This window comes from Lonchura striata, chromosome 3 (genome assembly GCF_046129695.1).
Source record: "Lonchura striata isolate bLonStr1 chromosome 3, bLonStr1.mat, whole genome shotgun sequence".
Taxonomy (NCBI): domain Eukaryota; kingdom Metazoa; phylum Chordata; class Aves; order Passeriformes; family Estrildidae; genus Lonchura; species Lonchura striata.
In genome coordinates, this window is record NC_134605.1 from 4,474,309 (window position 1) to 4,492,905 (window position 18,597).

The following is an 18,597-nucleotide window of genomic DNA, read 5'->3' on the forward strand; positions in this document are numbered from 1 at the left end:
ACCAACTTGGAGAAGACATCTATGCTAAAGGAACATGTAACTTTTCATCATTTTGAACACTGATAAAGTTTTACAACATACAGTTGTTTGAAAATCTCCAATTATTTTCCTAATCTTCTGCTTTATTAGATTTTAATGTTGAATACTATTTATCAGATTACATTTGCAAAGATTTTAAAAAGTCACAAGTAATTTCTCAAGTAGCATATCAAAGTTTTTGGGTTTTTTTTGTAAACTAAGTTCTTCAATTGTTACTTCTAAACTTTTTTTTTCCTTACTAATTATAATTCTCAGGATGTGCCAAACATTCCTAAAAGGTTTGGAATTTCTTATTCATCTGTTTCCAAATCCTATTTTATTCACTTTTTTCTTTTTAATGTTTAATATTAAACTTTCTGAAAAGATTGTTCTTAAAACAAAGAAAAACACCAAAAAAAACCCCACCTGTGACCCTATTTGTACCAGAATGAAATTTGGTAATATTGAAATACTGAAAATTGAAATACTTCCCAAAGAGCATGTTGTTGTACACTGAAAACTTGTGGAACAGATCTGCAGAAGCCAGGCAATAAATCTCACATGTGTGGAGTACTTGTCCATATATTTTTTTCCCTTTTCAGACTTACCCCCTTTTTATTTTAGCTAATTCTTTCATGCTGATGTACCATACTCAGGAAAGCTTAGGCTGTTTATACTATGAAATTTCCCGGTGTATTTGAAGAATAACATGTTTTATTTGCCTTTAAGATTTATTCCAGATAATGTTACATTTGATGATAAGCCAAAAGATGTAGCCTCAGAAGTGAACATAGCTGCTTATAAACCAAAGTACTTCACATCTGCTGCTATGGGAACATCAAAGGTATCTTTACAGTGTTTTTGTAATGCTTTTCTTATTTGTTTAGTTTTGCTGTCAGCTTATGAATGATATATGTACTAGGGAAAAGATTCCTGATTATCTCCACCATTTCAAAATAAAGACATCAAACATATTAAAGATTTAAGCATGCTATGGACCTACAAGTTGCAACCCTGGTTTGGTTTTTAAAAGAGATTGTGCTTCTCTTTTACAAATTAAATACTGAATGTTGACCTCATTATATCTCTGTGACAAGTTGCACATAAAATTACTTTGTAATTTACAGTTAAATCCTTTAATTTGCCTAAAATGGATGTTAGTGTATAAATCAGTAAGAGCTTTTCTGGTAGTAATGCCAGGCTTCAACAGTTGCTTCCCCTCCTTGTAGCAATTAATTCCTACTCTGTCCTACTGAGAGCCAAAATTTCCATCTGGCCATGAAGTGAACCAGATTGGAGAAGTGATTAGTTGAGAAATAAGAACTTTCTGTTAGATGGTTTTTCGGTCAGATCTGTTTCACGTTCTGGTTGAGGGCGCAGTTGCGCAAACACTTTCATTGTCTCCACTGCAGTCCGTGTGTGATTCCGGCAGGGAATTGCTGCTGGAAGAGGAAAAGAGAGGAGTTAGTGGCTGCTTCAACTCCAGTATCTGTTGCCACAAAGGAAATTTGGCTTACAGAGGTTTTGTGTTGTGGGACCTGCTGTTAAAGAACCATTTCAGTGCATGAGATCTCTTCAGTTCTTCTTTTAGCTCAAATGCCTTAAAACTGTAAAATAAATTCCAAGATGTTGTAATTAAATTTATGTAAATAAATGGTTATTATAGTGAGTTATTGTAGAGAGCATTACTAACAGGTAATTGAATTGAAAATATAAAATAATCTTCCCTATAAAGACAACATTACAGTTTTTAGTTTCAGCTTCTACAAATGGCATTCTTTCTTTTAAGGTAGATATCACATGGGATGAGACAGATCATGAACGAGTAACGTCACTCAGCAGAACTTTTAACAAAGAGGAGCTTCTTGACATGGATTTTCAAGCTTATTTGGCTTCATCAAGCGAAGAAGAAGAGGAACAACAGCAAGGTACTTTGGTAATAAATATTGTACACAAAGTGGTTAGCTGAAGGGTTCTGAATACAAATTATTTATGTATTTAAATGTCATATCTATAGAAAATGCTTTGAACATCATCATTTACAAGGACAATATTATATTTGTTGCATAATGATTGTACCCCTGAGCAGAATCTTTAAATAGTCCAGACTGGAAAGGGCCTTAAAGACTATCTAGCTCCCAATAGCCTGCTGTTGTCAGGGACACCTTCCACTGGACTACAGTAGCTGCTTTCTGAATAGGAGCTAGCACCTCTGAGTGGAAAATAATTTTCTTGCATTTTGTTTCTCCTCCTACTCCTTTTTTTTTTCTTTCTTCAGGGTATCTTGGCATCTCTTTGTCAAGTTTGGCAATATCCGCTTTTAATCTGTTAATTTCTGAGATAAATTATAGGCCCATAGAACTTGAAGTGTTTCCTTTTCAGAGGAAAAGTCCTAGTTTGAAATGCAAGGTGGATAATGACTAAATGAACAGGAACATATTTCACATGCTTTTTGATTCACATACTTCTTAAGAATATAGAGAGAATTTAATCTAACTTTGTAAGGTACGTGAGTTTTTTCATATGGTGCAGCAATGTTTAAATTCCTGATTTAAATTGTTTGTTTTCATTCTAAAATTCATCTTTCTCTTAATATATACAGCCTAGATTACAAGGCAAATAAAATTTCATTAAACCTTAATTAGGTCTTTCAAACAGATGTTAAAATTTATTTATACCACATTAAAGCAGGTTGTTGCAATCAGAGATGAGCTTGGAGCATGCAAAAAAACATTGCAGATTCTTCTGGTTTTAAAGTTGGGAAATCTTTTGGCAGAAAACTTATTTTGGCATTATCTTGGCAACAATAATGTCCACTTGTGTCTTATTTTACATAAAAACTGCACTGTAATGCACCTTATTTTCTCTAGCAATACTCAGTGAAGTCTATAACGGGGACCAGGGGATGCAGAGTAAAGATCTTTTCTCAGGTACAAGACTACCAAGGTGCTAAAGAGAAGCATCTATGATAGGGTAGTGATGAAAGCAAATATTCATGTGAACAACACTTCAGGAATTTTAAAGAGTAAAATTCCATTGCTGGGAAGGAAAAAAAAATGACCTTAAATAATCTTACCACACTAATAAATTTTAAATTTGGAACTATCTAGATTCAAATTATGTTTTGAAAAGTAAGTTGTTAATAGAGAAATTACGTTGTCATGTCTTTAATATGTTCCTGACATTTTACCCATTCAGTTATGTGATACAAAACAGGATTCCATCTGTTAGGGTTCCATTCAGCAGAATTATGTGGTGCTATGCACAAATGGGAAAAATCAATGTCAGCTGCCTGAATGGAAATGTAGGAGTCTGATAAGGAGGAAAAAGTGTCCTGGACTTCTATTCATATTTTTCAAACTTATTAAAATGTTTTATTTTTAAAAGGGTTTTTGTTGGCCTGTTCTAACATGTCTTTTCATGGAATTTTTCAGCTTAAAATATGTGCATCGTGTGAATGTTAGTATTACTGTTAAACAACAGTTCTGTAACATCAAGGATTTCAGTGACCTGGAATGTTGTGGTTCATAGCAAAAAATTTCTCCTTTATGTTGCTTCTGAATTTTCTGTTACTTGGGTACATTTATCCCAGTTAGGAAGTGTTTGTGGCATTCATCAAGTTCAACCCATTATTGCTATTTTGACAATGTGGACCAGTGACTTAGTGTATGGCATTTTGAATATGCTTCAAATTAAGCATTATGGGGTTTATGTCTAAGCTTTTAATCTGGTTGTTTTTTGGGTTTTTTTTTTTGCTCTTTACAGGAGCAACATATTTTCTGCTGTTCTGCTTTGCACAGCACACAAATAGTGAAACAGACTCTATGACAAAATACTTTTTAGGACTTTATTTATTTAGCTGGTCTTTATAGAATCATGGAATCACTGAATATCCTAAGTTGGAAGGGACCCGTGAGGGTCACTGGGTCCAAGTTGTGACTCTGCAAAGGGAAGTTAAACCTAAGAGTTGTCCAAACACTGAACACCACCAGGCTTGTAGGAGCTTAATGTAGATCCCTGCTCTCCTCAGTAGGAATCTGAGCAGGAAATCCAGTCTCCTGTGGTACTTGACTTCCAGTACAAGGCTCCACAAAGCCTGTAGGTCTTTTGTTTTGTACTGCCCTCCTGATGCCAGAGATGCACAAGTGCAGTGAAAGGAAATGTAGTGGTCAGGAGGGAGGAATTTTTGTTTAAATAATAATTAAGGTTAGATAGAATCAGACTAGTTATTAAATCTTTTTACAACTCTGAAATCTATTTGTTGCAATAACTCATGACTGCATATATAAATTTAAATGCATGTATAGCATTTTATTAGATAAGGCACAGAATTTTTCTCTTAAAAATGAACAGTATCCACATGTGTTTATATTTGCTAAAGCTATTAGAGAAGGCTAAGAAATGAAGGGTGACAGAAGTAGAACATGTGGTTATTTATTATTGTCTGTGGAAAGAAAAAGCAAGAGGGTTTAGCAGTTTATGAGTTGGCCAGGCTTGGGTAGAATTTCATGGGAATTTCAGAATGCAAATACCACAACCTGATTATTTTCTTTCTGTGAAGCATCAGAAACTTGATTCAACTGATGCGATGTTGGATACTTTTCCAAAGCATGTTTGCAGGAACTGTAGGGTTGGGCTTGTTTTGTAAATAAAGGTGCTTGTAAGGCCAAGAAGGGTCATGCCATCATTCCTACTAGGAAGTTCATGTAAACTGTTGGAGGTGTCCAGTGACATGAGGAACACATCTCCCTGTGCTTTTGCAGGCCAGTGAGTCTCTACTCAGGACTGACTCCGAGTGCCAAAGTATTAACCTTGCCTTAGGTCTGGCTGGCTCAGAGGCCTGTCTCTAGTGGTGCACAGACAGGTGCTTGAAGGCTGCAGATACAAAACTCACCTGGTTTGCAAGAGGAGGTTTAAAAACTGCACCCAGTGCACACCCCTCAATAGCTAGACTACACAGATCTGAAGGAAAATGAAAAAAAATCTAAGAAAATGCCATAATTAAATGTTTACCATTCATTTACTGTTATCTGTCTGTTTGCATTCTCTTCTTCCAGTATCTTTTCTCCCTGAAAAATCTTACAAAAAGGCATCAACTCTGATAGGCTTTGAATAAACTTCTTCTTGTATACTAAATTTTTCCTTTTTTTTTTTTTTTTCCACTGGGATGAACTAACAGGATTTGCAAAAATCCTTGTTCAGGAAGTGCTTAGAATGTGGGGAAAAGGGGTTAAACCCCAGTGTTTTCTTTGACATTATTTTCTGGCTCACAACTGACATCAACACATTTCATTTTTCATAGCATGCTGTAGTGCAAAAACCTGTACCTCAGACTTGATTCTTGAGCGCTGGAGTCTAAAGCTTTTTGGTTTTAATTCTCTGGGTCTACATGCATTGTACATATTTTGATTTTCATTTTTTATCTATCTGAATTTGAGTACCTACCCTGAATAAAATTGAGATATTTAGGGCAATTTTTATGGCAGTTCCATCAGCATCCAAGTCAGTAGCTGAGTTTTCTGCTTTGCCACTACATGAAAGAAAATTCCCCCTACCTCTAAAATAATTCAGCTTTGCATCAGACCTCTTGTCTGATGTTATATCTGCTAAAAGTTTTCTACTGTCTTTAGTTTCTAAGGTTGAGTTTTTTAAAAAAAGGTATCATCTTCTCAGCTATTGCAAGCTAATCTTAAACTAAGAACATGATCTCTTCACAACCCTATTATTACAAGAACAAGATGATCTCAGCTAACTCAGCTGCCAGTCACTGATTTAATATATTGAACCTCTGCATTTGGTTATATTTGGTATTAATATCATCTTCTATAAACAAATTGTTGTATTTGAATGTTCCTGACCAGCCTCACTATTTGAACTTCCTTGTTTTAAAATCTTTTAGCACTTCTATTACTACTTTCTTTTGAAAACAATAAGAATATGCTTGTATTTTATTTTAAATTTCATCAGTTTTTGCCTTTTTCTCCTTCCCAGGTTGATTATATTTCTCTTGCAGTGCAGCAGTTAATGCCCCAGAACTTTTTGGTTTGTGTGTTTTGTTCAAAAAGCCTTTGAACAAGCTGTTGGCAGAAAGCGTTGCTGCCTTAATATCCATCAAAAAGTGTTTCCTGATGTTGTGCAATACAGCTTGATACTTGAAAGCTACTGACAAGGTTATTTGAACTCTGAACAAACTTTGAGAACAAATTCAGCTCACTTTCCTTTCTTGCAGCTGTGGTCAAATGTGCTTTATTTGCTTACAGAATTAAAAGCTCCTAGAGTTCATTTGAAGGCGATGTTGAACATTTGTTTTGGAACTGTTAATTTTGACAGAAGAAACACAAATTCTATCTAAATGAGAAAGAATGACAGTATGCATTGCCACTTAAATTTCTCCTAGCAAAACAAGTGATAAATACAAACTGATAGCCCCTTGCCTATCCAGATTCTAGCATCCTCTTTTAGCTTAAGGATTTTTTCAGTTCCCATGCAGTTCAACCTCTTCTTTCTCAGGACACTAGGAATAAGAAACAACCAAATGTCTTCTTTTTCTACTTGTCTTCAAAACAGAGTTGCCTTTTGCTTTCTGGATGAGCAGATGCTTCCCTCTTAGATCTCAGCTTCTGATGAGGAAAGTAGAAAAGCAGCTGCAGCTGACTTGTCCCCATGTGCTGTGCAAAAGATGAGCTGGCAGGGAACGAGCCCGGCCTGGCTGAGCAGAGAGCTTTGGCTGGAACTTAGGAAAGAAAGGAGGGTTTATGAACTTTGGAAGAAGGGACAGGCAATTCAGGGGGACTGCAAGGGTGTGGGGAGGTTATGCAGGGAGAAAATAAGGGCCACAGCCAAGCTAGAACTTAACCTGATTACTGCTGTGGAAGACAAAAATTGTCTATATAAATACATTTGCAATAAGAGGAGAGCTAAGGAGGATCTCCATCCTTCACTGGATGTAGAGGGAAGCACCGTGACAAAGAATGAGTGAAAGGCTGCAGTACTAATGCCTGCTTTGCTTGTCTTTAATAGTAGTGCCAGTTCTGTGGGTGCCTGAACTGGAAGACAGGAACAGGGAGCAGAAAGAAGCCCCCTTAATCCAAAGGGAAATGGTCAGTGATCTGCTACACCACTTAGAGGCACAAAAGTCTGTGGGGCCAGATGGGATCCACCCAAGGGTACTGAGGGAGTTGGCAGATATCTTATGCTCTTAGCCACTTTCCATCATTTTTGAGCAGTCCTGGATAATCAAGGAGGTCCCAGTTGATTGGAAGTTCAGAGATGTAATGCCCAACTACACAAAGGCCTGGAAGGGCTGGTTTTGGAGATTTACATTCTACTCTGCTGGAAGGGACTCTAAAAGTAATAATTGTAAAATATGGTGAAGGATGTGTGTCCAGTAAGTGATTTCCTTTACAGGACAAATTGTCTTGTCTTTTCAGATACTGTTTTAACTCATCTAAATAAGGGAATTCTTAAACTGGCTGTTCTGTAGGGTAATAATAGATGAAAATATTTTACATTATCTTCTGGAAATAATGTGTATGACTTAGATTTATTTTGTAAAGATTAATTTCAGTTTTCATGGAGCTCTCTGTGATAACTTTGCTCTCTCCTCCAAGATGGTGATGTAGCTCATGAAATGGAAGATGACAAACCGAGGAAAAGCCACAAAGATGATGAAGAGCAAATTGCCAAGTACAGAGAACTTTTGCAAAGTATCAAAGAAAAAGAGAAAAAACAGGAAGAAAAGGATATAGGAATGGAGATTAAGTGGGTTCCAGGTAGGGTTTATTTTTTTTCCTGTTTTGGCAGATATGCAGTATTGGTCTGCTGACGTGGATATAGTGTAAGGTGCTGAATTTATAGTAGGAGAAAAAACCCCTTTTTTTTCCCATAAATTGAAATCCAGATTGTTTACAGTGAGGGAAATAGAAGAAATAACATGACTGAACTCAGTTCCTGAGCTGTAAGTTTTTCTTCATAGATAATTTTTGCCAAGACTTTTTGTACTTGCTTTTTTAATTATCACTTTATAGACATTTTTTAAGTAGAATTCATGTGTTTGCTATAGAGTCATAAAACATGCTTACACTTTTAAAAATGGAAATCAGTATGATTTGGAAACATAGTATATAATTAGAGGAGAGTGGTTTGGAAGTGTTGCTTGCATAATGCTAAAGATCTAGGGAAGAAATGAGGAAGAAGACCTTCCAGTGAAACTGCTCTGGGAGAAAAAGCAAGGTACCAGGAATGGCTGGGGATCAGTGACATCCAGATTGACATTTGGAAATCAGTGAAAGGTAACTTCACCATGTAGCATCCCAGCACAACTCATCTGGAGAGCCAAACCTGAGTGTATAGTTCTCTTTTTTCTTTGTGACAAAAAACCACTCAGACTGAATGCTTTCCATGAGGTACAATGAGCCATTTTAACAACTCACTACATCCACAAAGGGAAAGGTTTGCACTGTGCCATCACCTTAATCCTGGCCCAGAGCTCATTCTGACTGTCTGTACCAGCCCTGGCACTTGGTAGGTCTCTACAAGTCTAATTTTGTTTGCTAAAATAACAGAACTACTCTGGAAAAGAAAAGATCTGGATCTTTTCCACTGAGTTAGCATGTTAGGCACATGTTCAGAGGGTTAAATGTCCAGCTGAAAGATTAGGAAAGTATGACATTCCCTTCTTGGGAGCAGCAAGGTGCAGCAGCTGTGGGACTGCAGCCTATGTCAGGACACAGCCCCGTTCTGTTACTGCCTACAGCAAGACCAGACACATGCCAAAATACAGGCCCTTCACTGCTGATGGCTTAATCCCAGCTAACAATGCATATCTAACAATATGATTTATACAAATATTATTCTGAGTTGTAATTCAGGTAACTTCTGCTGAATAGAAGTTCTGCTCAGTTTGAAATATTCTGGTCTGTAGCTGTTCAGTTCACTGAAATGGACTAAACTGAAAGGAATAATTTTATTCCTATTTCTTCATGAGACCTGTATTCAAAAGGATACATGGGCATTAAAAAGTATGTGCTTTCAATCATGCTTTTATAATTCCAATAATTTCTGATATGAATTCTGTCAAAACCTTTTTGAAAAAGCATGTATCATGCAGCCAGGACAAGTGATCACTAACAGAGTGTCATACTCCATCTGTCCACAGCATGTCAGTACTTGCATTCACGATGTTGCTCACTGAGTAGTTGATTCATTGTGTCACTGAGTATTCAAGACCAAGGAGTTTTCATAGATAGGTAGCTATATAAGACTTCCACAGAGATTTGTTGTTGCCACCTTTCAGAGTGAAGGTGGAAACCACAGGTGAATCAGTTGCTGCTATGAGTGTTTTGTATTTATAAATGTTTGTATTTAGATGTTGTTAATGTAACTATTTTTTGTGTTGTCTTTGGAAAACACGTTTGGAGGGTTTTTTGTTTGTTATGCATTCTGTTTTTCAAAGAATTCTGCGAATTGTATGAAAGAAGTTCTGTAAATTTAAAAAAAATTGAGCAACTTAATGTGCATATTCAGGAATCTAGAGCAAACCATTTATTTTAGCAAATGGAAAATTGTTTTAAGGGAGACCAAAGAAAACTCTTTAGTCTTGCTTGCCCTGAGAGAGCAAGAAGTTTTCTAAGAGGCTGTCATTAAGACTGTACCTTTTATGTTATGAGTAAATTGCATTCACATTTAGTAGCAATGGAGTATTAACTGTAGTAGAGATGGAATCCAGTTCCATGAGGCATGGGCTCTCTGTTTCTTTCCAATGGAACTTTAGAAAATTGGATTAGTTACATGCTTACACCTAGTCCAACCCCTTCCTAGCTGCACCTTCTTGTAGGACTCCTAGGACTCTTCTGATGGAAGGATGGTAAAAAAACCCAAACAACTAAACAAAAAACATAAATTTGACTGATTTTGTCTAAATGTAGTTAGATGTCCATGCATAGATATTAATATAATTTTAGGTTCAATGTGCATGTGCACACAATTAATTTTACATGGATAGTTTATAGTATTTGATGTTAATTTAGCAACTATGATTTTACAGTATGTGGTAACATTTCCTCATTTCTTACGCTGAATAATGAGAGGTTTGTTGAAGGGCAGAGGTTCTGGAAATCATAAAAGTGTTCACTTGCCTTTGTTAGAGACTGTTCCCCTCCACAAGGTCAGCAGTGCCACTTCTGGCTAGTGACCCCTGCAATATAGTTTTGTCCAAAACACAAGTTGTAAAACTGAAAATCAGTGTCTAAAGTTTGCTTTTGAGTCAAAAATTCAGCCATTACTTAATTTGGGCAGCATTTGGAGAAGAGGTCCTGCACACCTGAAGAGGATACTCTTTATATATGTTTTTTGTATTGTGGAGCATAAGCAGCACATGTTGAACAGTAAGTAGTTTGTAGCTTTGGCAATTTATACACGCTTGAGGCTATGCTTCCTTAGGGAGACAACATTAGTTGTTACGTTATTTTTTCTTGAACAAATGTGCTCTTTTAAATTTCAAAATAATTTATGTTTAGTTGGTGCATTCTAGGCATTCAAAAATAGTTTTAGTTGTATTCTCTGAAGCCTCCTTATTCTTTTTCAGGAAACTAATTTATGTCTGTTGAAATATTTTTATTATCAAGTTCTGCCTTATTGTGCTTGACTTATTGCAAAATCTTTTTCCTGCCCAAATGATTAATACATGGAAGAATTACAACAGTTAAATCTAGGAAGTTTTTCAACTGAGAGGCAGATATTTGAATTAATTTAAAATTTTGAGTTTTGGAACAGTTATTTACACATGGTTATAGAAAGCATACTTTGTCAATGGTTCAGTTATGCTTGAATCATAATAGTTTTAAATAAACCACAGTGCCAGTAAAAATAAATTAGATGTAGTTCCAGCTCTCTTTGGCCTGTTTCTTCTAGGCACAAAATCAGTGTTATATTCAAGCATCCATCTGTTTTCTTAATCATATCTGATTTAAGCAACAATTAGTATGAATCCTTATCCAGCTCCCAAAGCTCCCCTTAGAAAGTGAAAAGAGAGAAGACCACAGCTGCATTTCTTGATGATACTCAGCCAAGTTTTTGGGGGCATTTTTTGAACTTAACAACCTTTTCCTTTGGGAAGAATGAGATGTAAATATTTAGCTAGGCTTAGAGCAAAATTTCAGATATGTTTTGGTGAGTAGCATAGAAGACTGTGGCGTCTGTAAAGTGCATAGTAAAGCCCAACTGTAGTTAGAGATGATGCTGAGCACAGAAATGCTTATATGAAGTATTTATCTCCATCTGGGTCATTGCTGAGTGTGTCCATCTCCTGGAGTGGCCTCAGCTCCTGCAGCATGTGCTGAGCTGTGTGGGGGCTCACACCTGACAGCTGCTACGCGTGGTGGCTTCTCACAGGCACTTTTACTGCTGAGGAAAGCTCAAATAAATTCTAATGTTATCCGAGTGCTTCTATTTGCGTTCCTTTCAGCTACCTGTTGAAAAGTGTTTCATTTTTCAGGTGAGGCGTTACACGCAAAAATGAACTTGCTTGTTTAGATTTCCTGAGAACAGAAATGTATCTTTCTAGCCTCTAATAACAGTGACAGTTGCAGGCTGTTTATACTTCCATTAGTTTTCAGAACTAAGTGTTTGGAGAAGTAAAAATTCTGCCTGCACCCATTGCTTGCTGTCCCACCAGTGAGAACAGCAGTGTATTTAGGTTTGCTGTAGTATTTACAACACGTTTAATCCTTTAGCTGAAGTATAATTTCGTTGCATGCTAATATAGATGATCTTTTTCCTTGCCCACTTTTGTGAAGATTAAATAAAACTATTGATTCATTAATTTAAAAAAAAAATTATATCAGTAAGGGTATATCTAAGTTAGACCTTTCTATGGCCAGCTAATATTTCTACCTAAAGTAGACAGTTCCTTTCCCCTTCTGGAATCAAAATCCTTCTGACCACTTAAATACACTCTTATTCTCGGGAAGTGGTCTGGACAGTAGTTTCTAAGCATTCTAATCTGTGGAGAAACTCTAATGCCTTTCATGAGACTGCCAAATACCACAAGAAAGGGCTGGATTTTCCTCCAAGTTCTTCAGTGCCAGATGGATCAAATGATTCAATTTTCCAGGCAAATAAATCAGAAATATTGTAACTTCCTTTCAGATTTTGGGTCTCTCTTTTGCTGGAGATGTGACATTTTTTTTTTTATTATTCTGTATTTATTATCTTCAAAGAGAATCTGCAGGGTTGTTACCTGACCAGTAATTTTTTCCATAAAAGTACTACAAAATATTCAAAATTATAGTGGTTCAGTTTCAAGGAAGCTGATGACTCTGCTTTCATGGACTTTGAAGATAACTAAATATTTGTTCTTGTTCTATGAGAGATTCTTAATGGCATGTTTTTAGTTAATCTATGCAAAATCCTTCTTTTATTGTGGCTCTGATTTGTGTGCTGGTTAAGTACCAGCCAATTTTTCTGGCTGTAACAGTTTGCCACTTACTGCTCATTCTGGCAATTTTCCAGAGTAGTAGAAGGATCCTTTATCTTGTTTTTGCTCCATTCTTTTCCTCCTACGATTCTGTGGTTTAATATGATTTTATATCTTGTCCACACTTCATATTTCAGACAATTTGTAACCAGCTCCCCAGCCTTGGAATAATTTTTGGAGTGTCAATGGAACGCAAAAACAGGGATTAGTGTTTGCAGTTTTTCAGGAAATGTTCTGCCTGCTCTTCTGAGGATGGCTAGAACTGTCCATGAAAGCTGCCCTGTTATTCCATCATGATCATTGTTTTCAGTTCCTCCATGCTGAGGAGAGCTGGAAGAAATGATGAAGAATGGGGACTTGGCAACTGAGAAATATGGGAAAAAGAATGGGATCTAGTCTAGGACATCTGGAGAGGTCTGAGTATGCTTTGTAAGCAATAAAACTGGGATGAGGGGTGGGAGAGTAGGATCTAGTTAGGTCAGGGCTGGAGTGGTGTGGCAGAAGAGAGACCACTAGAAGTAGGACTGAGGAAGAGACAATGAATATCAGACTTGGAGAGTGAAGCAGAAACAGGATTCCTACAAACTCCCAAGCAAATTCAGTCACTTTGTGGCTGACAATGTTATGTGTAGGATATCTGACTAATTTGTTACCAAAGTAAAAAAAAAAAAAGGTTTAGTGAATGAAGCAAGGAATTGCAGGTAGGAGAAAAATACTTCATTGCCCAGGCTGTTACCTCCTACCAGGGAAGTCAGTTCCATTACTTCCCATTAATTGTGCTCAGTGTATTGCACAACAAGTCAATCTTCTTAGATCATGAAATTTTGTTTTTGCAAACACCCATCTTCTGAAGAGTGGGCTGAATGTTTATGAGGTGCATCTGAAATCAGTTTTCATCCTCATAATATCCAAGTGCTCTGTGATGCAATGAATTTTAGGACAGTGTTCTTGATGTATATGGAACTTTTTACTAAAATTAGAAGATTGCTTTTAAATGTAGTGCATATTCTGGATTTAAGTATTCCACATGTAAAGTGGGAATACTTCAGTTATTTAGTGGATTTATTTTTAAGGTGATGTTCTTACATCATTGAATACTCTAATGATGCATATTTATAGAAACCTTTATTCTGTTCTATTTACAAAAAGCTTAAAGGTTAAGAAACGCTTGTCAATGCAGATGAAAGTGCTGGGCGTGGAAACAGTAGATATCTGTGCTAAATTATGGAATTTAATGTAAACCTAATTTACACATCCAAACTTAACTGTCCTAGTTCACACATCCAAAATTAACTGTTTGATCCTGTTGGGCCAAAATTATTAAGAGCCAGACATGTTGCACTTCTATGAAGTTTACTTTTCTAGAATGAAAAATACAGTGTTCAGCAGAGATCCTAGAGCATTTTCAGAGTATTGCCACACAGGCAAAGTTTCAGCAATGTAACTAATTCAGAATCTGAACTAATGATAGTGTGGTACATTAAACATAAGGGCTCTGTGTATGTCTGTTGGTTTTGTTGTGTTACTCATTCTGGCATCTGTACACTGCACAATTGAATGTCTGCAGAAGAGACCTTTCTGAGGAGCAGCAGGAGTGTTGGGGATCAGATACCACATAGCAAACACTTCTTCTGACTTTTATACAGTTTTTACTGAAGGAATGTTTTATTTGGAAAAACACATACTGTAAAGCAGTCTTCTTTATAAAGATGGGTTTTTAAACAATATTTATGTTGTTTCCACAGACTTGTTGAATAAAAGCTAGATAGATCTTTTGCAAAGGAGAAAACAGTTTATTAAAAAAATTCAGATTCATCACATTTATTAAATTTACTATGGCTTTTTTCCTAGGCCTCAAAGAAACTGCTGAAGAAATGGTCAAAAATAGGTTGGAGGGAAAAGATAACCTGACTCCATGGCAAAAATATCTAGAGAAGAAGAAAGAAAAAAGAATTCTTAAGAAAAAGAGAAAGGTAATGTTTATATTGGCCATTTGAGGGGGAGTTGTTGTTTGTTTTCTTATTTGTTGTTAAGGTTTGTTTCAGATAAACAAAATAAATTGTCCAGCTGCCAGTGCTATTTTAAGGTTATAATATGCAATGGTCACTCATGTGGAAATACTGGGAGTAGTTCATCAAACCTACACAGGAAAAGGATATTCAGCATACTGCTAACCATACATATGCTTCCACAAAGCATCTTTTATCTACTTGTGCTGCTGTAAAGATAAATTAGTCATAATAATAATTGACTTTAATTTGCATTTTTAATGCATTAGAAGCAGTCTTTTTGCTACTGTGTGCATATCAATTCAAAGTTGTTATGACAACGATAATTGTAGTTGTTATGACAATGATAATTTGGAGATTTTGAGGCTAAAATAATACAGACTTGTTTACCAAACCTGTAATTACAAAGAATTAATAGCTGCAAAGAACTATTCAAATTGCAAATTGCAAGATAAAAAATAAAAAGCATGTTGCATGCAGAATCTAGATTCTCTGAAGTCTTACTCTTAGTATAACTCACATTGCTGAATTACACTTCTAAGAGTAAACTCTACACCTTGAGTTATTCTGTGCCTGTCAGTTAATTTTAACTGGCACTTGATGAGTAACTTCTTTAAGTTGATAAGTGCTTAAAATGGAGTAAGCAGCAGTGTTCAGTAGCAGAGCAACTTTGTCTAGCTTAACAGGCTTGTCCAGTTTGATAAATTACATCAAGGAGCAAGGTGTATGACACACTACTATCAGTAAGAAAATTTGTTCATTTAAATCTGAACTCCAGCTTTTTGAAATCTGCAGCACAAAGTGAACTTTTTTACTCAAATTTGTCCCCAAGCATAACTTTTGTGGAACATAAAGTAAGGACATAACAGTACTGATCTTGTAATTTTGTTGGAATGGTTGTCTGATGCATCACAGTTTGGGGATATGCCTGATAAAATGTATGAAAGAGGGTTGAATTTTTTTATTTGTCTTTACTATCAAATTTTGCTGTGCTCTGGTTTTTTTGATGTTTCATGTACATTATTTCAGTTTTCATCTTCATAGCTACTAAAAGAACTTCTCATTCCAGTGAAACTTAAATAGTTGATTGATTGAAATAGTGTTGAAATAATCAAGTGTTGATTGAATTAATGTTTGTGCTTTGTTACAGGCTGCTGCTGAGAAAGAAGAGAGTGAAGATGAACTTCCACCTGATGTTGACCTCAATGACCCCTATTTTGCTGAAGAATTTGAGAAAACAGGTCAGTCAAGACAGGCGACTTCTAGAGTAAATCTGCCTTTCTGTTAAATACTGAGTTTCCAAAACAAAGTCAGGCTGGACTGAACATAGAGATAGAATGTTCAGAATTAAATTAAGTAGGTGTTACTTGCCTAAAATGGCCATTTCTGTAAAATTATGTGTATTGTAATACATGGAATGGTACGGAATATTCTCTTGGCTTTCACCAGAGATCATTAGTTATCCAGTTTCTGGGGATGGCTGTTAAAAACAAGCTGCTCCCCTAAGTATTCCAGAGAAAAGTATTCCATTGCTTTTGAAGTCTTTTTATTTAAGAAGAGCCAAATCTATATGGGTCTCTTTGAAGCTTGGGTCAATTACAAAAATTACAAAAATGTCAAATGTTTTTGCATGATAAACAAAGTTGTCTTTAAGAAGAAATCACTAATCTCTTATTCTGATACATGTTTTTACTGGAGTACTTTTGGCTGCTTAGAAACCCCAATTGAGAAATGTAATATTTTAGAAAATAACTTGCCCAGTTTAGATTTTTAGGATACCTTTTTTACAAACTTTTTATTCTGATGTTTAAATTAGCTTTTGCCATGGTAACAGCAAATTTTATTTTGAGTGATTTTGCTGAGTAAAATCACTAAAGGTAAGTTTCTGATGTTCCTTATTTTTGGGAGCCAGATCCTAAGGGTGGCTCATATTACTGCATATTAAAAGAAGAAAAATGACATCAAAACAAAAGAAGAAAACAAAAATAAATAAGTTAGTAACTGGTTTACTCATATTGCCAGTCTGTTGTTTGGTTGGGGTTTTTTTGAGCACAGTAGTGCAGATCCAAGTTCCATTTAAAAAGGGTAAGTTACTTTTAATTTTATACTCACCAACACACAGGCTTCTGTCCTGAATGTTACAATCTATCCTAGGATAAAATAAATAACTAACCTCCCAAATCTGGATGATTTTGTACTTAATAAGCTGAAATACAGAAGAGTAGAGTGAGTCCTGTCCATGTTTCAGAAAAAACACCACAGTCCCAAGTGTCATGCAGTGCTGTTTTCTGCCATGATTTCTGGGTGGCTTGTGTATAGGTTGAAGTAATTAATTGTAAAGATAACCATTCCTTTCACCAAATTATTTCATTTTTCTTTAATAGCGAGATTACCTATGTACTCTCATATAATGTATGATGTTCTCTGTGAAATCTCTGAAAAAATTTTCTTCTGCATTATGTGAAAAGTTGTGTCCTAAAGGGGCTTTGCAGAGAATGAGCTTATCTGCACTTTAAACCTTGTCCATAACATAGAGAATAGACTTGTTTGTGGAGTCTTTGAGGATAGTTAATACACATAAAAGTTAAGAAAGTGAAGCTTTTGTCTTCACAATTACTGATAATTACTAAGGTACAGGAGAAAACCAGGACGTGGTTAGCCCTGGAGAAGTTCTAAAGAGACAGTACAGTGGCTGGCTATGAGCCAGTTTACATTTTAGTGGTAATTACACTGCACAACTTTGGCATTCACCAAGTTTACCCAGAAGAGCCTCTTGTCTTATAGTTGGGGTTGCTTTTAAGCACAGCTTATCCAGTGAGGGAGAATAGGTTACAGTCATCTTTGAACTTGCCTGTAATCCTGCCAAGTTTGTATTTAGGGTACAGGCAACTTAAATGACCATCATTTTTCACAAGCCTTCCACAATTCCCCTGGAAGTTTGAAATTTCACTCTTAAATTGACTGACAGATTATTTTAGATTATGCTGAAAAATCATATGACAGGGTTTATTTGCAGACTTATGTGGACCAGTGCAGAAACTGAGGATGCAGTAGTGCTGGATTCATTTGTTGGCTGTAACATGCATGGCTCTTGTGTAGCTTGGTTTCTATCAAGCTGAGGCAATGAAGGGAAGCAAGAGTGAAAGGAGATGCTAGACCAAGGGCCTAAAAACTCTTGAGTGCTGTGAAAGGAAATCTGGAATTTACGGGAAGTTCACTGAACCATATGTTCCTCAGGTATGTCTTTGTTCCTGATAAGCAGGCAATGATTCTTAGCTTGTGGATGCTTCACCTTGGGAGAGGCAAGGTAGATGAAATCCTTTGTGCCTGCTCAAAAGCTGTGTAGGGTTCATGGCAGTACTTGCTTTGCAGTTTTCATGTGACTTTTTAATAGTACCACAGGCTAAAATGTCAGATGTTGCAGATACATGAGCCCTGATGATCCATTCTAGGAGCTTGATTCTAGTTTCATATTGTCAAGAAAAAAAAAATTGTCACTTTCATTTTACACTGATGCCCATACTGTTTCAAAAAGCCTTGTAAGATTTGGGTTTGGATTTGTCAGTCTCACTGCATCAGCTTATGTGGGGTCTTAGAAAAGGGAGACAAAATGACTCTTATAGCTTAAACTGTTGAAAAATCAATGTCTAAATAGTGTAATTGCTTATTAACTGAAACCAAGGTCCTGCTTTTGGGGATCACTGGACAGTTTCAGAAGACATTAGACTATTAAACATAGTTTCTGTTTAACCATTGAGGAATTCTCCACACATTATTGTAACTCTGTTAGTTCCAAACCATTAGTTGCCTTCTCATGATCTAATTTATGATATAGGTAGGAACTGATGGCTCTTTAAAGCTGGAAGGGAGCAGTATGAGTGCAAGGACCTAAGAGCTTAACAACAGAATCAGAGTATAGTTGTAGAACCTGTACTTGAAAGATAAAGTAGATGAAAAGATTCATTTACCACATTTCTTTGCAAGGGTTTTGAGACCGACTCAAGTTTCTGAATAAGGCAGAGGTCTTGTGAAAGGAGTTTTTGACTTGGGGTCAGTTTCTGTATCAGAAGTCCCAAAGATATAATTAGCTTTTAC

At 36.1% G+C, this 18,597-nt stretch overlaps 1 protein-coding gene across 6 annotated transcripts in view; it reads left to right on the forward strand.

Moving 5' to 3' along the window:
• ESF1 (ESF1 nucleolar pre-rRNA processing protein) overlaps positions 1-18,597 on the forward strand; it is a 29,534-nt gene that overhangs the window by 7,201 nt on the left and 3,736 nt on the right. For all 6 annotated transcript variants that reach the window (XM_021527831.3, XM_031504225.2, XM_021527833.3 and 3 more), the window contains exons 7-11: positions 748-862; positions 1,808-1,946; positions 7,629-7,790; positions 14,345-14,466; positions 15,653-15,743. In XM_021527831.3, the coding sequence (XP_021383506.2) occupies positions 748-862; positions 1,808-1,946; positions 7,629-7,790; positions 14,345-14,466; positions 15,653-15,743 (629 nt within the window). The remainder of the gene's footprint in view (positions 1-747; positions 863-1,807; positions 1,947-7,628; positions 7,791-14,344; positions 14,467-15,652; positions 15,744-18,597) is intronic.